The 22397-nt window shown below is 34.2% G+C and overlaps 2 protein-coding genes across 4 annotated transcripts; one reads left to right on the top strand and one right to left on the bottom strand.

Moving 5' to 3' along the window:
• The first annotated feature begins 1144 nt into the window (after positions 1–1144).
• On the top strand, positions 1145–14579 carry ARK2 (armadillo repeat kinesin 2). 2 transcript variants are annotated; one of them, XR_015017642.1, is made up of 19 exons: positions 1145–1304; positions 3272–3372; positions 3508–3630; positions 3829–4014; positions 4190–4411; positions 4544–4697; positions 5902–6051; positions 6295–6383; positions 6940–7143; positions 7941–8048; positions 9214–9348; positions 9443–9574; positions 10248–10386; positions 10886–10978; positions 11706–11831; positions 11986–12111; positions 12939–13082; positions 13623–13735; positions 13820–14579. XR_015017642.1 is itself a non-coding variant. In XM_085722992.1 (19 exons), the coding sequence occupies exons 1-19, from the start codon at positions 1160–1162 to the stop codon at positions 13978–13980; spliced, it is 2667 nt and encodes an 888-aa protein (XP_085579118.1). In that variant the 5' UTR covers positions 1145–1159; the 3' UTR covers positions 13981–14579. The 2 variants fall into 2 exon arrangements, 1 of the variants encoding a protein (XP_085579118.1); XM_085722992.1 differs by having other exon boundaries at positions 13607–13735.
• Positions 14580–15639: 1060 nt separating this feature from the next.
• Positions 15640–22174, bottom strand: TTN9 (titan9). Of its 2 annotated transcripts, none has more exons than XM_085726077.1 (8): positions 21881–22174; positions 21739–21808; positions 21512–21602; positions 20968–21029; positions 19763–20013; positions 19569–19608; positions 19340–19471; positions 15640–16377 (listed from the first exon to the last, which is right to left on the bottom strand). In XM_085726077.1, the coding sequence occupies exons 1-8, from the start codon at positions 21926–21928 to the stop codon at positions 16187–16189; spliced, it is 885 nt and encodes a 294-aa protein (XP_085582203.1). In that variant the 5' UTR covers positions 21929–22174; the 3' UTR covers positions 15640–16186. The 2 variants fall into 2 exon arrangements, with proteins under 2 accessions (XP_085582203.1, XP_085582205.1); XM_085726079.1 differs by having other exon boundaries at positions 19569–19602; positions 21881–22171.
• Between the last annotated feature and the right edge of the window lie 223 nt (positions 22175–22397).

Here is a 22397-nt window from a genome sequence, read left to right as displayed (position 1 = left end):
TTTTTTTTTTTAGTAATTCTAAGAACAGACAAATTAATAAAAAATACATTTAAATATTAAATTAACTAATAAAATAAGTATATTTTTCTAACAACAACAACAACCAAACATCATACCACCATGTGAACTTAATTACATGGATCAAATTACATCATGTTTTCATATCATAAACCATATTTAAATCTAACTCATTAATCTCTAAATCTTTTCTTCCCTAAAAAAAATCTCTAAATCTTTTCTACTAATTCTTCTAATTTATTTTCTTTTTTATGTCTTCCTTCATCTCTTGTGTTATGATTCTCTCCCATCTCCTTCCTACTTGTCCAAACCACTAAAACACATTTTACACCATATTTTTCCATCTTTGGTGCTACTCCAACTTTCTCTTCTAATATTGTCATCTTTAATTCTATTATATCGGTTTTACCATATATCCAACACAAAATTTTCATATTTATTACATTTATCTTATTCTTACTACTTTTTTACCGCTAATCAGTCTGTTCCATTTAACATTGCGGATTTAAGAGATGTCCAATATAGGGTGTGTTTGTTTCAGCTTTAAAAAAAATAGATTTTATGTTAAAAGAATCTAGAGATTTTTTTTTAGAGATTTTAAAAAAAACCTGAACTTATTTTTGTTTGTCTACTACCCATAAAAATCCATTTTTTCTAAAAAAATGAGTTTTAACTTGTACATGTGTTACCTCCTTGTTGTTGAAAAAAATAGATTTTGAGAAAAGCAAATCCTAATAGCTTTTCATTTTAGGATCAAAATAGATTTTTTTGATAAAATGATTTTTCTAAAAATCCAAAACAAACACTTAAAAATGAAAAAAGTGATTTTTTAAAAGAAAAAATAGATTTTTTTTGGAAAAAATCCAAAACAAACGCACCCATAATTTTTTTAAAACACCGGTTAATTTGGAAAACAGTGTTTTAAATTGTTTACCTCCACTCCACGGTCTACACAGTCCACGGTCTCTCTCTCCTCTCCCTCTCATCTCACTTTCAAAGTACTACAACTACAAACCACAGTGGGTCCCACCACCTATCAACAACACTGGACCCCACAACACCTCTCCCATTTCCTCCTTCTTCTTCTATTTAACTTTCCAAAAACCGCTAAACGCCATTTTCTTCCACTCTCTCTCACACGATGGCTTCAAATCTCAACCGTAATGGCGCCCAAAGAGGAAGCGCCAAATTCGATCGTCCTCTCAAACCTCGTCCCCGAGCTTCCTCTCCCTCACCGGGAGGATCCGTTCCTCGCCGCCCTAACTCCGCCGCTAAAAACGATGCCGGTTAGTTCCATTTACCATTACCTAATTAACCAGATTCAAATGTGGTAATGCAGCTCTTAATTACGATTAGGTCGCAATAATTAAGCTCTTCACTCTCTTGATTGTGACTTTTTGCTTGACCTAATGATTATAGCGGTTGTTCACGAATTGCACGGATTCGTTGTTGATTGTGCATTTTTGTTCATGTTTACTCCGTGTGTAATTTAGGTAAATTTTGATTGTTAGAAATGTGAATTGGAAAGCTAGTATGTGATATAGGACCAACCGTTTGTTGAATTGAATATTAATCAGATGCATGATTGATATTGTTTATTTAAAATTGCGTAGTTGTACTTTAGATCTGGAATTATTGATATGTTGTGTACTTCGAGCTTGGAGATGATGAAGATGTGACTCTGATTGCAGAATTTTCGACTAGAGATTAGAAAAGTAATGTCTATGAGCTTTTGAATGTGTTTTGATTAGTAGGTTTATTTAATGTGTTATCTTATTTTGTGGAGTTTTTTTGCGTTATCTTATTTAAACTCATCTGTATTATTATTAGTCTTATATTCCTCATATTATTAGTAGGAAAATATCACTGAAGTGATGTGGATTTTGAATTTGAACTGTGTTTTATTTTTCAACTATTGCTAAGAGAAGTGATTTGTGAAGTTAGTAGCTGCAACCTTTGAATCATATTAAATGTATGGTTAGGATAAGTTTAGTTATTGAAATGCCAATGGTAGCGGAATTCTTTAAATCCCACTACCAGTGGTATAGGTCATATCTGATAACCAGGCTTTGATAGGTGAATGTTGGACTTGGAGAATACTTTGTATTATTGATGTTTTGAAGGCTACTGAGGTTGCTTTGGAAGCTTTTTGAAGAAATTACTGGATGTTGTTCTTGTAAGCACCAGGACGAAGCTAGAAGAGGATTTTGTAGTTATCAAAGGAGGGTGGCCATTATATAGTTCGTTGGACAGTGGAGTCGCCACTCAGAATAGTTAACATGATGGTAGGATATCAGAGAAGGTTTATTGTATTGAAATTAAGGGGAACTGTACACCAGGAGTTAGAGAATCTGGTGATACCTGAAAAAGGCTCAGCTAGATGGTGTTTACCTTGTAAAGGTAATGTTTAGTGCCAGACTATGTTAGATTTGGAACTTAGACCATTAAGGGTGGATCCTGTAATGACTATAGGCGCGAGACCAAGTTAATGCAATGATAGGTGAAATCTCCTTATGGCTCGGGAGATAGTGGGTAACGAGCTGGAACTATGATAACCGCATGGTTGCGTATGTGTAAATTGGAAGAGACTTATAGTTGAACTTTCGCATAGTGATATGCGTGTTATTATTAAGTAAAAAATTGAAATTACAGTGTGTTATTATTAAGTGAAAAATTGAAAAATTATAGAGTATGAGAATACTTGGAGACTGTAACAGTATAGGCTTAAATTGTTTATTTGACGGTGAAAAGGCTTCTGAGCAGTTCATTACATAAGGAAGGTATAGGGTTAAAAGGTACTTAATCATGACTAGTCAAAATTTATAGAGATTGTGGACATATTAGGGTTCAAAGTCTGATATCGGAGAGATGTCGTTGTGCTTTTTTCATAATTTTATTTTGAATTAAATCCAATCCTTGAAAACAGTGTGACAATTAAATCTCTATTTTTTGTTGTGCTTTCTGATATGGTGGTGTTGGAAACACCAAAGACAACAATTGGAAATGGCAGCATTGAAAGTTGTTCATGTATTTGTGTACTTAGGAAGTTGCACTTGTATTGATTTTCTTGCAAACATTACATTTGATTAATTGTAAGTATACAGAAATAAATATACATAAAAATGTCGAGTCTGATAAGTGCTGGCCAATTAAGCATTAGCATTACATAATCATCTTTGCTCAATCGTTGTCTAACTTTTAGAATCTCAACGGGTGGCATCACTCACTCGTTATCCTATAATTTTGTGTACAGTGCCTGGAAGAGTTCGAGTGGCTGTAAGATTGAGACCTAGAAATGCGGAAGAAGAGATGGCAGATGCTGATTTTGGTGACTGTGTTGAATTACAACCAGAGGTGCATTCGTATTACTTGATTAATAACCATCTGTAGAATTTGTGTATTGCTTTGATTTATAGATACACTTTTTGGATTGTTTTATGCACAAGCCTTGTTTGACGTTTGACCTTTTGTATTTTTACTCTCCTTCAGCTTAAAAGACTGAAACTTCGCAGAAACAATTGGGATTCAGATACTTATGAGTTTGATGAGGTGCTTACTCAATCTGCATCTCAAAAGCGTGTCTATGAGGTTGTCGCTAAGCCAGTCGTAGAGGTCTGTTACAATGGTGCACGTTCTAAATGTTTAATTAACTTCCTTTTCCCAGCTATCCTATCCATTTCTGTTTCATATTGGTGTTATTTATGATTTGATAAAGATCTTTTCTGGTTTTAACACTCTGTATTCACTACGATCTTGTCCTTTTTTTACAATGTTATACTGTTTAACATGTGATTGATATGTGGTTGGCAGAGTGTTCTTGATGGTTATAATGGGACTGTAATGGCTTATGGTCAAACTGGAACGGGGAAAACTTTTACTCTTGGACAATTGGGGGAAGGAGACACATCAAGTCGTGGAATCATGGTGCGTTCTATGGAGGATATTCTTGCCGATTTATCTCCAGATACTGACTCTGTCACTGTCTCGTATCATCAGGTTGTATATTTTTATGTGCATTACTGCTTTTTGAATCATATCTATCAACTTTTATCTTCTAGTATTTTTGCCTTATTTTGTTTAATCATGAAATAGTTCCTTGTTCACAACATTCATAGGGTAGTTTAAGTTTTGTGAAAACTTTATCTCATATTTGTATGCTATAAATGTGTAGCTTTACATGGAGACTCTTCAGGACTTGCTTAATCCAGCAAACGATAACATTCCGATAGTAGAAGATCCAAGAACTGGTGATGTATCTTTGCCTGGGGCAACTCTTGTAGAAATCAGGGATCAGCAGAGCTTTCTGGAGTTGTTAAGAATAGGGGAGGCTAATCGGGTTGCTGCTAATACCAAAATGAACACCGAGTCTTCTCGCAGTCACGCTATGCTGACGGTGAAATAATTAAACTTGCGTAACTTTTATTTTTCATACGTTGAAAATAAAGAAATGCAATTATCATCTTTTTGCAATTCCTTAAAAATAACAGCCAATCTTGATGAAGTTATATTTTCTGATATTAAACAGGTACATATTAAGAGGTCTGTCGCAGAAAGCGAAGATATTGTATCTAGTCAAAATGGCGATGCCTCTCACTTGATTAAACCTTCAAAACCACTTGTTCGGAAGAGCAAGTTGGTTGTGGTAGACTTGGCAGGTTCAGAGCGTGTTCACAAATCAGGTGTGCACTGAACTTAAATTCTGTGTTTAATTATTATGGCATACATGTCATGAATCACTATGTTCTGAGAGTGGCTTCTCCATGAAGCATTGTCATGGGTGAATGCATGCATTATGCTGGCAATGGCATTGTTGCAGGAAAATGTGGATATATCTAGAAGTAGAACTTTGCTTGCCAATTTATACTACATTTTTATTCTTTATACATTTCAAAAGTTTTTTAGAAAAATTAGTAAGTTATTTTTATTGGTATTGGTAATTTGATTACGTTTATTATCATTTTTTGACGAGCCTGATTTTATTACTCGTATCTCTGTCAATGCTACCTGTTATCTCTGATATGAAGAGTTGTGTTTTTTTTTTTTGTTTTGTTTTTGAAATGGCCAATGTTAGTAATTACTAATTAATTAACCCTTAGCTCAGACTAGTTGAGCTAACCCAATCCCCCCCCAACACATGAAGAGTTGTTAACGTGCTCAGTTGATTATATTAATGGTTTCTGACACGTTAGTTTTATTTTGTCTTTTATTTTTAATTTTCTGGATATATGCACTCCTAAGTTCTAAATACTAATTGGAAACTGCTAAGAGATGTTCGAATTATTTTCTGTTTTTATTTTGATGTGATTTTTCCCAATAACTAATTTCAAAATTGACACGTTATTTTTCCTTTTTTATTTCCAATATTTTATAAAGGAAATGGTGAAAGTATTTATTGTTTTGGGTTTTGTTAAGGATTGTTTTCATCCCGCTCCTTCACAAAATCCTGAAAACAGAAAAACTGAAAAGTGAAACATTTTTTGTAAATAGTAGTAAACATTAGTTTAAGAAATAACTAAGTTCAAATGAACCACCCTATAATCTTCCCTGTTTATTGTGGGTTTTGAAACGCGTACATTTGTTCGGTGTTGGTCCTTTTCTTAACTTCAGTGGCTGAGTAGCTTCTGTTATTAAGGGTTTACTTGGATTGGCATTTTTGAGCTTATCTACCAGCATAAGCGCAAGACCTGTTCATAAGCTGTTTTCAACTTATTTTCACAAGCTCTCCATGATCGCTTATTTGACTTAATTTTATCTTGTCATAGAAAGAGCTTATACATAAGCACTTATATGATAAGCGATAATGCCATAATCACTTAATGAAGTTGGTTATCCAAACAGGGTAGTTGGTATGTTCCTAATATTTGTTATTTTTTTCTCCACCAGGAAGTGAAGGGCTCATGCTCGAGGAAGCTAAATCTATAAATCTTTCACTTAGTTCACTGGGAAAATGTATTAATGCTCTAGCCGAGAATAATGCCCATGTTCCATTTCGTGATTCAAAGCTCACCAGAATGCTCCGAGATTCTTTTGGTGGTAAGTTTCCGTGATCTCTTTTCTTAGACATATCTTATGCTTATCTTCTGTTTCATCACATGATGCAATCAAAATTCAAATATTTCAGTGTAATAATGTCATTCATGGTCTGGGGGAACTGGTTTCTCAAATCCTTGATTGACGTATTTATAATTTCTTTCTCACAAATATTTTTGTAACTATAAGAATTTTTGGTTCTAGTATTCTATATAACCCCGGTTGATGTTTTCCAATACTTTGCAGGCACAGCTAGGACTTCATTGATAGTGACTATTGGTCCATCTCCACGCCACAGAGGAGAAACTTCTAGTACCATATTGTTTGGCCAAAGGGTCAGTTTCATATTTGAGTATCTATACTGTAATATATAACTTCTAATTCATACAAAGTACTAGCAACAAACTCTTTGACACAGTTTTCAACACACTCTCTTTGATCGATTACAATTTACACTGGGCTCACCAAATCATGTGGCCCCATATAAATTTGGTGGAACCCATGTATATTTTACCCAATCAAAGAGAGCGTGTTGGAAAGTGTGTGTTGCTAGCATTATTCAAATATCAATTTAACTCTTAATACCTGTTTCGTTTTGTTCTTATTTTTATTTTGGTGTCTGTTGGAAAGTATTTTGAATTTGAAAAGCCATTCATAGCCGACCTTTTGGGTCAGAAGTTATTAAATACTATAATTTGAGGACTGTAGATTCTACGCCCGACTCCTTGTGCATTAAAATACTCTTTTGCTGGTATCTTAATTAGATCAATGTTCAATGCTCATTCTTCTTAGTTAAATTTTTCCTAACCATAACTGAGTTGTTACTGTCATTTTCTCATTTATGTATGTTCTTCTATTTAACTCGTAAGTGATGTGCATTATATGTCTCAGGCTATGAAAGTTGAGAATATGCTGAAAATAAAGGAGGAGTTTGATTATAAAAGCTTGTCAAGAAAGCTTGAAATACAGTTAGATAAGCTCATTGCAGAAAATGAGAGGCAACATAAAGCTTTTGAGGATGACATTGAAAAAATAAATTTGGAGGCACAGTGTCGTATTGTGGAGGTTGAGAGAAACTTCGCTAATGCATTAGAGGTTCGTTGCATTATCTATACTATGCTAGCAGTGTAGCACAATGTTGAGTGCATGTTTTTTTTCCTTGGAACATGAGTCTTTTAGTTTTGATGTATTTTACCGATGTTATGCATAATGCTGTATAGATTAGGATTTAAATAGATGATTTCACGCGTGGTTCCAGCATTTCAGGTGCTGTGAACAGAAACTACAGATTGTAAAGTAATTATAGGGTATGACTTGGGTAAACAGAATCCGTATCTTGTTAACGCAGGAGAGACTATGATGAGTGTTATTTTCTAAAGAAGCATCTTAGCTTGTGCTTTTTGAGGATAAGAAGTGATATATCTAAAATAAGACGGTTTCTGCTTGGCTGGAAAACCTTGATCAAGTTTTAGGCATCTGTATCTCTTATAGACACGACTCTTAGGATATATATAGACACACGCGCGCGCACACACACACACACACACACACTTTCTTGACTGAATAGTTTAGGATATATCATTGCACTCAATAGGGGTGTAGTATAGGGACTATGCCCTTCCAACTATTATGTCGAAGGGGTAATCTGCATTATTAAGGCTATATCTAGTTCCTTATAACATGGCACTCACTGTTTGCTATCAAATGTTTTTAAGGCTATCTCTAGTTCCTTACACTGTCTTCTGAAGCTGAGATAAGACATGTTACCTTATGGTCACATTCTTTTGAAAACTTAAATCCCTGAAGATGCTAAGTTTTAACATTTTGATTTTTTTTTTTTTTTTAATCTTTGGTCAATGTCTTACATTGAGTGGTACGATTTTACGCTGTAGCAAGAGAAACTGAAATGCCAGATGGAGTATATGGGAATTGTAAAGGAGCTGGAACAGAAGTTGGTGTTGAATCAAGAAAGACATGATTACAATGCTGATAATGGAGAGGTATTCCTTTTTAAACTATGATATTCCATATTTTTGGATTAATTGTGAGTTTTTTTTTTTTTTGTGGATATATAGTGTTATTGTAGCCTGGTTTTGGTAGAATTGGTTGAACTCAATTAAAGAACCCAAGTTTTGTCACAATTTGCAATATGCTATTCTTTGGTCGGAACATAATTTATGTATTTTTCTAGCAGGTTTTATAGCACAGCCCTTGATGTGGATAAGATTTGGCATTTGGCTCCAATTTATTGTAAATCACATATGCTATTAATGGGTTTTCTCTAACATACATGTTTAGGGTTCGGGTGGTTTTGTTTGGTCTTATTTTTCTTCTTTTCTTGGGCGTTTCCTGTGCTGTTGGTTTGCTAAGGAGGATATTTATCTTCCATTTTCTTTGTAATTCAAGACTGAGGTAGGCTGTAGGCAGATGTTGGAGTCAATATGCTTTCATTTCTACTCAATCATATTGACTTTCTAATTCCAAATTCCGTTAAGCAAGTCTCACTACACTTCTATCATGCCAATTAGGGAGTGGGAATAGACTGCAATTGATATTCCATGATTATACTATTTACCAAGTAAAGTCAAGGTTTTTTTCATAAATAAATAATCTAACTAAAATAGTTGGCTTTAGGTCATCAATTTTCTCTCCTTGTAATATGGCTTTTGTTAGTAGGCTTTCCTTGTTTTTGACTAAGCTATTATGGCTTGTGCTTAATTCAATTATATTATTAACACTTCAATCTTCACTGGTTCCTATGTTACCGACTCTGCCTCACAATATGTCATTCTAGTAAAAACAAATTGCCGCGTTTTATATGCATTTTATAATATCAACGAAGTATTGATGTTACTTTGCCTATTATATCCCTTACGTTTTGTTGCTCTCTTTTTCCAGTTCTTTTAATTTCTCTTTCCTACCATTACTGAAGGGTAATTTTGTAAACTTCCTAATTTCTCTTTCTCATGCATAATTAACTATATTTCTTAATTTGTGTGCAACGTACTAAAGTGAGGTATATTTTGGACAGAGGTAGTACAATTTATGTTCGCTATTGGCTTCTGAATTGGTTTGCCTTGTGGAGTTCTATTTACATCTTTTCCCTACTTTTGGATATTTTATTCTGTGCTTAACTTTTTAGCTATTTATGTCTTTTTGGCACAGTGGCCTGCACAATCTTCTGCAGACGAAGTTGCTGAGATCAAAATGCTGCTCGAAACCGAAAGCAATAGAAGAAAGGCAGCTGAAGAAGAGCTAACACATCTAAAACGGCAGCTGGGGAAATATACAAAACCAGAGGTGAGTATCTTTTAAATAGAAAACTTCTTTGGCTTTTGTTTTTTATTCCAATCATGTATTTCTGGTATATTAGAAACTTTTTATTGTGTACTAGGCAGGAGAGGATTTGGAAATTACAAAGCTTCGCAACCTCCTGGAGGATGAAGCTCATCAGAAGAAGAAACTTGAAGAAGAAATAATAATATTAAGAAGTCAATTATTGCAAGCGAACTTTGAAACTGAGCAGGTATTTGTTTTATGTTGACCGAAGATGAAGCATATGCTTCAATGTTAAATTATAGCTTGGATTTTATACGTTAGCTTTGCAGTGTAATTGAAAAGTGGTTAAAAAAGAACAACATTCTTCAATGTTAGTTATGGAAACTCGTCAACGTAAATGTAAGCAGATCAGCAAATAGAGGTCATAAAAATAATCCTACTCCAAACATATGTTAGGACAACATTGAAGAATGAACTGTATGATAGTCTAGCACTCTAGCTGTATTAGCATTTTGAAAATACTTGTGCAAATGTTGGAGAACGAGAAGCTAGTTTCACAGTGTTCTTAACATATTTACGTTTTAAAGTACTTCAAAAAGATACATATATATGGAAATCTTGGCTAGCACATTGAAATTGGAAGTTGTATGATATGAAGTTCTTCTGTTTCTACCATATTAGTATATAGCGGCCGCGCGTAGCTGCGACAAACTGCTACGGTAATCGTCGTAGTGGCGCGGAATCAAATAGCGGCCGCTTCAGCTACTATAGCGGTGCGGAGCGGATAGTGGCCGCTTCAGTCGCTATTTGATTTTAGTAGGAAATTTCCAAATTGACTCTATTTTTAAAACCTTTTTTAGGGGCATTTTGAGGATTTTGTAAACCCTAACACAATCATTTGTTTAATGTTATGATCATAGATGAGAAGGTGTTTGGAAGGTGGAAGCTCTGGGAGCACATTTTCTGCAACAGATTCCTCCACGACTCAAGTTAGGCATTCCCAATTCAAAGATGCTGCAAATGGTCAGAAGTCATCTGTTGCTACACTCTTTGAGCAAGGTACACGTTGTCTGAGTTATGCATTGATTACACAAGTGTTCTCAATCCTGGATAGCAGCCAGACACAAAAGCGCTATAGCGAGATAGCGGATAGTGCAAAGACTGCTATTTTGAAATTTTTATACCGTTTCTATAATCTATACTGTACATATAAGAATTCAACAACTAGCTATGACTGACCAGTGAGACATAGTGAGAGAGAAGCCCAAACACTGTTCTGGTGTCTTTTAATTGCAAAATTCCTAAATTATCCCAAGCAAAAAAGCCAGACTCTATAAATTTTGAGGGTTTTTTTAAACTTGTGAATCCACTCTGACGTAATCGCCATAGCGGGGCATCATCAGCTATTTTGGCTGCTATGGCCGCTACACTGAACTGCTCTTCTACTGCATGTCCTATAGCGGCCAGGGGCCGAGCCGCTACACTAAACTGCACTGTTTACAACACTGGAATAAACATCTGATCATCAATGTATATATGACTAACATTATTTTAACAGTTGGATTGCAAAAGATCTTGTCATTGCTGGAGTCGGATGATGCCAATGTACGAATTCATGCTGTGAAAGTGGTGGCCAACCTAGCAGCCGAAGGTAGAAGCTAAATTCTTCTTAAGGCTCTTTTATTTGATCCTCTACTGTTACCAGATGTTCTATTTCTTCTTTTCAGTTTTTGTCTTTTGTCCGTGCTGTAAGAGTTCTGGATGGATGAAATAAAAAAGGCCATCCTTTTGTAAATTTGTTTTGTTCAGAAAACAGAGCTTTCAGATATTTGGCTTATATTTTGCTCATGCTTTCAACCCCTATCATCATTTGTGAAGCTCATTTTGTAGATCCTGAGAATTGTGCTTCTGTTGTTCTTGCTTACTACTATCGTGTGCAAAACTTGCATTAAGTGAATGGGTTATCAGTTTTTAGTGATGTAACCATAAAGTCAAAACCATTGATAGACCTACAAATATAGCTAGCTTTGTTTTCGCCATGTATAATCTTGCTGCATTTTTTTTCTTTAAATCATAGACCTACTACAATAATAGCAATCTTTGTTTTCTCTTTTCTAATTTTTTTTTTTTTTTTTTAGAAATTCTTAATATTCTCTGTTGACTGTCCCTTCAATGTATTATTTGGGTTGTTTCTCATCAGGAAAATCCATATCTGGTGAAAAATTTTGTTTGCATGTTATATTTCCATGTTTCTTTTTCCTTATGGGTAAATGTTGTTGAAAGCAACTTAAATCACTTCTTTGTTTTCACTTTGCCCCATTTCCTCATTTCTTTGCCCACTTTCATTGTTTAGTGATTTATCTCAATCTAATATGCAGAGGCCAATCAAAAGAGAATTGTTGAATCTGGTGGTCTTACATCCTTGCTGATGCTTCTTCGAAGATATGAGGATGAAACTGTTCGCAGAGTTGCTGCTGGGGCAATTGCCAATCTGGCTATGAATGGTAATGAATATTGTAGTTTTTTTTTCATTTTTTATTATGAGATGTTTTAGACAACAGGATCTTGCATCAGACTTTGTTACCAGTACAGATTGTTTGTGGTTGTACATTTAGCTAATTTTAGTATTGATATTGTCTTTCTTTTGTGGCGATTCAGAAGCGAATCAAGAACTTATAATGGCTGAAGGAGGAATTACTCTCTTGTCAATGGCTGCATCTGACGCTGAAGATCCCCAAACTCTTCGAATGGTTGCTGGAGCAATTGCTAACCTATGTGGAAATGGTACATCTCCCTCTTTCCTAGTTATTCATGTTGGTATATTTCTTTGTTTCTTGTCATTCATGTTGCTAAAATCTAAAATTTGAATATATTTCTTATAACTATCAAATAAAAACAATTGGCAAATTACTTAAAGGCATACCAGGTTAGTGTTGTACTCATAGTTAGTTTGATTTTGATGCCATGACTGACGACTAATCCTGAATGGTTGGTCTTGATGATTCCTGAATGGTTGGTCTTGATGATTCACTTGCTGCTTTACATTGACGCTGATGGAATAAATTAATGCAGATGCTGCTTCATATAAAGGAATGGATTCTCTCCATTGAAATTCTCTTATTTTTTCTCACTTATCATGTCTCAACCACAAACTCAATCTCATTTTTTCTTTATTGTTTTATCTCTCTCGCTCTCTCACACTCTCTCTCACTCTCTCATGTTTGATGGTTGAGATGTAACAATTGAGAAAAAAATGAGAGAATACATTCACTTTATATAATCAGTCTATTCAGAGAGATTTAATTTGCATAATTTTCCAAAATAGTATCGCGTAAAGCTGAAACATTTCAGGACTTTCTATTTTAGAGATTACAAGAGTAATATTTCTACTTTCTCTATGAAATGTGTTGGGTGAACTCCCATATTATATGAAACTTCTTTGCAAGCTTCATTGTCAATGTTCTTCATTTAGTTTTTCTGTCATTAAGTGGTATTTGAAAATAGTTTTTACTTGTAGATTTTACATTTAGAATCACCATTATCTTCATATGACCATCACTAGACATGTTTTGTAAGTTTATTCATAATGTTGTCTTTGCGTTTTCATCCAGATAAAATATTGATGACTCTGAGATCTCAGGGAGGTATCAAGGCATTACTGGGAATAGTAAGATGTGGACATCCAGACGTTCTTTCCCAAGTTGCACGAGGAATCGCCAATTTTGCAAAATGCGAGTCTCGAGCTTCTAATCAAGGTCTACTTTCTTCCTCGTTCTCAACATGAAAATGTTAAGTGTAAAATGTATAAAGTTGTTACTAGAAACTGTCACCAAAATGTGATTCATCCAATAACTAAGGTAAAATTCACGTTTCTCGGCAAGCCACTGCCTTCTTTTTTGTCCACTCCACTCCACTTCCCAGAAAGAAACTGAATATTTCTAGCACTAAAGAGAGAGTGATGAAATAAAGAGGTTTAATTTAGAGCTTTTAGACTGTAACTAACTTTTGGTTCTTATATAAATTTAAGTATGTCAACCCAACCCATGTCACAATTAAAAACATAGACCATATTTTACTCAAATAGTAATTTCAAATAAGAACTTATAGTGGGCCCACTTTTCAGATAAGAAAATGCTCTTACTTCCAAACGGTTCTCAACAGTATCATCCACGTCACACTACTCCTATTCACTATAAAAACTAAAATGGTTCTTATGTGTTCTTGGTATTTGAGGACAAAGCTACGGAGTTGCTCTTACTATTATATTTTTCACTCTCAGGGGTAAAAACTGGCAGGTCTATATTGATAGAAGATGGTGCACTTCCGTGGATAGTACAAAATGCTAATAATGAAGCTGCACCAATCAGGCGTCACATTGAGCTTGCACTCTGCCACTTGGCACAGCATGGTAATATGATTTCTTATCGTGTTTTTCATTTTTTGCAAGTACATATTATAAAACTTAAAGCAACTGAGGTTGTACATATTGCAGAAGCAAATGCCAAAGACATGATTAGTGGAGGTGCTCTTTGGGAACTTGTCAGGATTTCAAGGGATTGTTCACGAGAGGATATACGGAGTCTTGCTCATAGGACTCTCAGTTCTATCGCACCATTCAAATCTGAATTGCGGCGATTACGTGTAGAATATTGAGTACAACTGTACCTGGTATTGCATATTAGGTCCTGTCCTACAGCTTGTGAGACCAATCTACTGGCACTTGATGATTATTTTAAGTGGCTTTTGGGGGCAGTTTTTGCAAACCTTGCTATTTTTATTTAAATCAAGAGAAGCAGGGATTTAGCAAGTACGTTCGTGGTATCTAGCCATCACTGACCTAGAATGTAAGTATGTAAGTTAGAGAGGGGGAAGCAGATGAAGAGAGATGTGGTATTTTGGGTGGGGGGGGGGGGGGGGAGGTGGGAATATATGTCAAGGTAAAAGTGGGTTAGTCAAATTTTGAAAAGACCAAATGATATGGAACTGCCTACTGTTGTATTTTATTATTGATTTGTGTAAGTAATGCAAATTATCATATTTTTTAGATGCCAATGCAAGAAAGTAATTGTTCTGATTGGTCAAAGTATTGGAGTTTTATAATTTGGTAGACCAAATTATTGTAATGTAACTAAGGAGACTAATCTCAGAAGATAACTAGATTCGTTTAAAGATTTGACCTCTTATAAGAGATTCAATTTAAATCCACCTGTTGGAGGGATCTTGGTATCTAACACACGATTTCATTTGGTAAAGCATGTGAGCTGTTTGTCTGAATCTTAATTAATGCACTGCTGAACACTTTCATAACATTGGGAGTGATTGATTTATTGGGGAAATTTGTATTGGTTGAGATATTTATATTCTGAAATATTCTAATGCACTCAGAAGCCTTTTGATGATACATATGAATTTTGAATTCTAGTCATTTAAACTGAGAGCTTTTTCCACCTTGTTTTTAAAAACACAAATGTGTTGCAAAGTAAACCAGAAGTTTATTTTTGGTTTGTAAGTGTTTTTAGCATCAATTTATAAATAACCTCGAAATAAATCAAGAAAGTAGTCACAAGTCAAATGACAACAAAAGTTGTTGGCTTTTGTCAAAAAAAAAAAAAAAAGTGGTTTGCTATGCTGAGTTCATTTTTTTTAAAAAAAAAGATATGTTGAGTTCATGCTTTGATTCATTAAATGAATCGATATTCAAATCGGGATTCAAGTCCAATTGTTTTTGTAGGGTCATGTCTAAATAATTAAATAGACATATTCGACTTATAATTTTACTATTGCTTGATTTTAATTTTAATTTAAAATGTATTTTTATTTATCATGTATCTTACACCTTATAATAAGATTTGATTCACAATTCAAATAGTAGGTAGTCTGATACACAATTTGAATATAATTTGTTAATCATCCTTAATAAAATCCTAGAATTGAACAATTTAGGATCTATCTTGAGGAAACAACCGCAATTGAAAAAGAAATGAGCATGAGTGAAAAACTATGAGTAGTTTAGAATTTTAAAGAAATATATGCAACATCTCATACGATAAAGTATGAGATGTTAATCATCCTTAATAAAATCCTAGAATTGAACAATTTAGGATCTATCTTGAGGAAACAACCGCAATTGAAAAAGAAATGAGCATGAGTGAAAAACTATGAGTAGTTTAGAATTTAAAAGAAATATATGCAACATCTCATACGATAAAGTATCTCAAATTAAAAAGATAGAGACGGTAGAAGACGAGGAAAAGTAAGGCACTACACAAGTCTAAGAAGAAAAAAAGAAGGAAAAGTGACTTGGCACCAAGCTCTCCAAAATCCAAATTGCATAAAATTCTTCCCTTGACCGATTAAAAGTGAAGTCTTACATTGATATTTATAGGCTAAGCTTGAAAGGTAGAAGTAACAACTTCTCACTACCATGTATTTACCAATAGCATTGATAAGTGCATTTACATAGAAAATAACCTTAAACTAGGAAATGAATTCTCACTACACACTAAAATGACATGGAGTACTAATTAACAACATTACGTTTCAGTCTAAAAATAGTACGAAAACTGATACTAATAAAATAGATAAAACTTAGTCTTGATTAGATGTAGATGCAGTTCATGAATGCTTCTTGAATCTTTACTTGCGCCTCCCAATGTGTCCACTTCAATTTGGACTCAAAGCATATTCATTAATCAAATTAATTAGGTGACGTCATTTTCATGTTTTAGCCTCAAGTTTCATTCCTAGTTTCTCATCAATACTCCAAATAATTGAAGTGGAAGGAAATATGTACAACAAAGCCATATCCAAAAGGTGGAGGGTAAACCGATGAAAATTTAAAGCCATGAAAAGAGAAACCTCAGTGTTTCAAATTGATAACACGCGTCACCCTTTCAAAGAATATGGGGCACATGGTTGGACTGAACATGATGTCTTCCCTCATCCATTCTGGTGCTAATCTTTCAAGTGTGCCTAGAGATAGAACATGGTATAGCAGTTCTGCTTCCTCTCCAGGGGCTCTGCTAATCCGTGATATACTGAAGGAGTAACCTATCATAAAGACAATAAGAGAAACATTTTAGCCAAGCACTTGTAATGAAATGTTGAATGTCTAGAATTTTATTTCAAATTTTAACAATAAAATGTAGCAGAGAAGGCCCTCCAAATCAAACAAGAATCTAGTATAGGCTATTGTCCATGAATTGTTTACTGAACTGAATAAAAAAGGGGGGAAAGAGGGATATTAATAGTTAAAGTGACTCTGATGACTAACAACCGTCCCCGGGGGGATTTGAATTCCATCTCTTGATGTTATAATGTTATACTTTTACCACTGAGCTAACACCTGATGGACTGCTGAACTGAATCGAAAAAACAAACTTTTCAAAGTTTAACGCCAAAATGATACATAAGCTGATTGGATTTTACATGATCAAAGCATCTAAAACATACAATTGACATTTTCGTTTAGTCTCCCATACAACAATTGATACATAAGCTGATTGTATTTTACATGATCAAAGCATCTAAAACATACAATTGACATTTTCGTTTAGTCTCCCATACAACAACTGTTTTAAAGAGAAAAAAGAGACAGGAAAATAAGAGGATGAAATATTGGATGAACAGAAGAGGAATTTGGAAGATGTGCAAGGCAGAATGAAGATATATGCAGACAAAAAAGAGGAGAGATGTACCCTTGATTGGGTTTGTTTGAATGTTCAACCCTACTGGCTGCAAACATAAGTGCCGAGGCATAATGATTTGCCAATTGCATTTCTACCAGCAATGAAAACAACAAAAAGCCATTTCTCAATAGCTGGAGTTGGCTACATAGACTAAACTGTCAAAATGTCCTATTGAAAACCATATCTAAAGGAAAACCATTTAAATCTAAGTCCTTTAATCATGTCTATAGTATGTTTAGGTCTCCTTTGACCTATAACAGTTTACCCTCCATCCTATTTATTCTGCCAATGAGGCTCCGAAAAGTCTCCTCCACACATGCTCAAACTACATAAGGCAATATTCCACCATCTTTTCCAAAATAGGGATTAACCAAATTTCATCTCAAACACATTTCATTCCTAATCATATCGTGTCATGCACATTCACTCATTCTTGTAGTTTTCTTGTGTTTTCAATATTGAGCTTTCTTTTCTGTTGACCCTCTACCACTACAGATTCAATCTCATACAAAATTGCAAATTGCAAGTCTAGCAGTCCCGCAATAAAAATTTCCCTTAAATATGACTGGTGCTTTTCTCATTCAAAGCACCAGTTGATTTCATCCATCCCACTTGAATCCAATAGTTTATATTTCCCAATTAATTTGTATGATGGGTCCAATATATAAACCGCAAGATCTATGGAATGGTCTCCAATTCACCTCTACACAAGAATTAGTATACTTCCTAGTTCCTACTAAACTTACAATACATATACTCCTTTTTGCTCCTGTTAAATGAAAAATCACAAGCTTTCCAACTTGTCTTCAAATCTTTAGCTTATCAATTTATTCTCTTGAATCTCTAGTAAAAAAAAAACCATATTATCTACAAATAGTATACATCATGACAGTGGCTAATTGAGTTAAAGAACTGGACTCGGTTGATTCTAGAGCAAGCCTATAGTAGTAAGAAAATCTTTTGTGGCACGACCTTGTGTTCTCACACCAGTCATGCTTGAGCATACTATTACAATTGATATTTCATGGTATTGGTCTTTCCATTTTCAAGTGCCAAGTTATGGTCCTGTCAATTTTGAAATCTTTCAAATGGATTCAATCATAACCTGGTTATTGCTAGCCATTTCCATTTGCCACTTCTCTTGCATCAATATATCACCCACAGTATCCCTCAAACCTGATGTAGGAGGGCTTTCTTAGTAATTTTATAGTATTTTATTTTAACCAAATCTTAGTAATTTTCTAGAACTTTCTATTATTATTTCGTTTTGTTTTATTTTGGCCCACGGGTTTGTTATTTCTTTCACTATATAAGCAGAACTTATGCAGCCTAAGAGGCACACTTTTTGATTCAATAAAATTATTCGAGATTTTCTCTCAATTCTGGTGGATTCCGGAAACCCTTATTTTGATAGGTTTGTCGCTTGCAAGCGCTAAACCTAGATAGAAAAGAACAAGTTTGCAAGCAACAAACTTGTGAAAATAGGGTTGCAAGCGACAAACCTATCAAATAAGGGTTTCCGGAATCCACCAGAATTGAGAGAAAATCTCGAATAATTTTATTGAATCAAAAAGTGTGCCTCTTAGGCTGCATAAGTTCTGCTTATATAGTGAAAGAAATAACAAACCCGTGGGCCAAAATAAAACAAAACGAAATAATAATAGAAAGTTCTAGAAAATTACTAAGATTTGGTTAAAATAAAATACTATAAAATTACTAAGAAAGCCCTCCTACATCAAAACCCTTTTTAACGAGCACGTTTTACAATTCTGAGATTAGATTGAATCATATTTGAAGAATTTTAAAATTAGGGAATAAATATCATTCAACAAATGTAACAGTTTGATATTTGATAGTAATTGCTCTTAAGCTAGCACTCAAGCTCATTAAAGTATTGAGTCTTGTTCACACAATATATACCCTGATTTCTAAATTCTATAAATTTTAAACATCTCATGGCCCATTAATGTAACCTAACTAGAGCATCTAAATTTGTATAATTACATTTATATGCATTTCAATACTGAAAGATACCGTGCAGCATCCTATTGCACCATTGCCAGGATAATGTTGAATTAAAGCAAATTGTATGGAAATACTTTGTAAAAATCCATATATTAACAAAGTAATAGTCAATTAATAAAATAGAACCTTCCCAACATAACCAGATTAACACAATATAGAAAAGTAGTTTAATATTCCAGACAATTGTTAACTGAAAAACATGGTATACTAAGACTAAGAAATAATAAGAAAAGGACACTGTTCACAAAATAATAAGATTGAATTATATAGAAAATTGTTAGCTCAAAAGTATGAATTACCACTTGATTGATGCATTGCAGAGAGACATAATCGTCCAGTTTGACAGTCAGTGGATAATTTCATATCCAATGTATACTCAAAAAGAGTATGAACAAGCCAGTTTTTATGATCACTTTCTTGTGTATCAACGGCTGTTAAACACAATGAAGGATAAATAAAAATATTGCTAAAACCCCATTGAAACAATTCACATGTAAAGATGCGTGAATACTAATTACTAACACCAACCTGATTGATCATTAGCCTTAGAAGTAGAGCACTCCTGCCGCTTTTCACAACAAAAAGTGATCATATTAAGGTTTTTAATGTATCCATCAAAATAATAAAATGAAACGTGCTTACATAATTATAATTTGTATTCATATTCATATATAAATGAACACATGCAAATATATTCCGATTTCAGGGTTCTAATTCCTCACCTTATTGGAAGCATTCTCCTTGAGAAAGCTTCGTGTTGACTCTCTATCCACAGAATTACCTTCATTTTCAGATGGTATAAACCTTGCTTCTATGTCCAATGCATCCTGTTCCTGCCTCATACGTTTTCTTGTCATTCTTATAGATGAGTTATTGGAGGTATTGTTCACAACCTTTCTGTTACTTAAATCACCGGAAGTTCCTTCCTTCAGAAGCTTTTGCAACTTCTCAACTTCTTCAAAAAGAGCTTCATCTGCCAAATGTTGACAACCAAATCCTCAGTAAAACATGATATAAATGCTTAAGGACAAAGGAAGAACACTGTGAACCTACATTCACAAATCATAACACAATTGAACATGATCAAATTCTGACCTAGAATAAAGATTCCTACATAAGTTCATATGATAAAGATCAACCAGGTAGTCATCATAATGGAGAGCACCTTGCCTCTAATAAGGACTTAACCAAAAATAAGAGAAGTAACTAAAACAATTTCAGACTCAAAGCAACAAACTAAAAAACTATACTTACGTTAGATTCTCATGCAAGTCAAGAAACACCTGAAAGACAATAATTTTAATTATTTGCTTTTGGGGATGGATAAGTAAATCACTTAGTAACTTTGAAGAACCATGAATATCTCGTTGAAAAATCAGGTTTTCTTTACCGAGTCAGTCCATATTACTGACATAAGCACATTTTTTAAGTTGATAACTTATGACCTCTGAATTTGGTCTTTTGAACTAACTCAACCCCAAAAGCCAGCTTTGGGATAAGGGTTGCCCGCCATTTTATAATTACTATTTGGGCTATATAACTAGTCAATGTGGGATTTTCATCACACTCCTTCACGCCCAAGATTAGACATTTAGAGCATAAAATTTGTATTGCTCATCCACAGATGCCTCGATAACAGGTGACCTAAAAATATAGAACGAGCTTTGATACCATCAGAAGCTGGGCTTTAGGCCTAACTCATCCGAAATCATTCAAACATAAAAATAAAAAAACTTGTGATCATAATGATAATAAACTTCAATTATTATGAAAGATATCAGATAACATCCCGTGATCACCATGCCAATAAACTAAGATCTTGTAAGTACTATTTCCAAGTCAAAAAAACAATCTTTCATCAACATATGTACTATGATATTATTTAGCAGATATTTTCAACAACCACAGAAAAGATTGAGAGTCTCACTCTTCTTCTTTTCCTCCAATAAAAGCCTTTGATGTTCAACCAGTTCATTGTCTTTGGCAACCCTGGATGAGAAAAACAAATTTAAGTCCTCCATAGTCCAACACACACACACACACAGCATCCACCACCACAAATAAACCAAAAAAAAAAAAAAAAAATCTAGTAACACCCCAAAACATTCATATACACCAAATCTATTTAAAAATGATATATATATTTTTTTGGAAATAGTATCCGGCCCAAAGACCACCTAATATGGGGGACCAATCCCACCATCTACTAGCAGGGGACCAATTGAAGTCGGAGTAAAGCCCTGTATGTATGGACTGATCAAACCCAAGAATTGTTAGCACGTTGAACTTATGATCTTAGAGAGGAGAGGAGCACACTCGTATATCCCAAGTCACACACCACCGGGCCAAAATTGAATCATAATACCCAAATCGATATTGTTTGTATAAATTTTGCAAAAACCCTTTTTTCAATTAATATCCATAAAAATTTACAAAATAAAAAAGGGGGTAAAATGTAGAATATTACGTACCTAACTGAAGTTAATTCATTACCCAAATCATTAATTTGTCCAAGAAGCTTATCATTTTCAGTCCTCAAGTGATCTATTACTTCTTCCGCAGCTGTAACGCAAATTAATTCACACAATCACAAAGAATTACACTTCCTAAATAACTATTAGTGATTAAATTAACTTAAATAATCACACAGAACACAACACAAGCGTGTAAATGTAAAATGAAGAATGTAGAATAGTACCAGAGACAAATTTGAGGAATTTGAGTTCTTGTTCCTTGTTAACATCTTCCAATTCGGAGAGTTTGTTAGTCTGCGAGAATAAATAGGTCAGTGAGTAACAAAATAGTTGAAAACGAAGAAGAGAGAGAGAGAGAGAGAGAACCTTGAGAGTAGTGTATTTGGAGTAGAGTTTTTTGTAGAGAGCTTCCATTGTTTGGAGAATTAGGGTTTTGAGTTTCGATTGAAAAGAAGAAACAGTTTTCAGCTAATTTCGAAATTTGAAAGAGTTTGGATCTGATTTCTCTCTCGCGGGGTTTCTCACGTAGAGGTCAAAATGAAATTAACGAGTGAATAGGAAGGAAAAAAAAAAACCTCCAAATTCGTACAATCTCGTAATTACCTCTAGAAATTTGAAAAAAGACAAATATTCTCTTTCAAATTGTAAACTCTCAAGTTTCACCTTTTAAAATTGATGATGCGTCCGTTAAATATCCACGTGACTTGTGTGTCTGATGGATAATGACACGTCACATAAGTTATTGGGAAATTAGTCACTTTAGTCCTTGAATCGGAAATGAGTAGTCATTTTAGTTCATGAATGCTGAGAAATTGCAAAACAGTCCTGAATGTAGACTCCATTGGTCAATTTCAGGGACTAAAGTGACTAACGGAGTCTACAT

This window comes from Medicago sativa, chromosome 7, assembly GCF_051527215.1.
Source record: "Medicago sativa cultivar Bolivia chromosome 7, Bolivia_mono, whole genome shotgun sequence".
NCBI classification, from domain to species: Eukaryota; Viridiplantae; Streptophyta; class Magnoliopsida; order Fabales; family Fabaceae; genus Medicago; species Medicago sativa.
This window is presented reverse-complemented; position numbering and strand designations above follow the sequence as displayed.

Coding starts and splice junctions, on each gene's coding strand:
- TTN9 (XM_085726077.1), bottom strand. CDS start 21,928: ATGGAAGCTCTCTACAAAAAACTCTACTCCAAATACACTACTCTCAAG. Junction 19,609..19,762: donor AGGAGAATGCTTCCAATAAG/GTGAGGAATTAG, acceptor TGTTGTGAAAAG/CGGCAGGAGTGCTCTACTTC. Junction 19,472..19,568: donor TAAGGCTAATGATCAATCAG/GTTGGTGTTAGT, acceptor TGTGTTTAACAG/CCGTTGATACACAAGAAAGT.
- ARK2 (XM_085722992.1), top strand. CDS start 1,160: ATGGCTTCAAATCTCAACCGTAATGGCGCCCAAAGAGGAAGCGCCAAA. Junction 4,015..4,189: donor TCACTGTCTCGTATCATCAG/GTTGTATATTTT, acceptor ATAAATGTGTAG/CTTTACATGGAGACTCTTCA. Junction 13,736..13,819: donor CTGCCACTTGGCACAGCATG/GTAATATGATTT, acceptor TACATATTGCAG/AAGCAAATGCCAAAGACATG.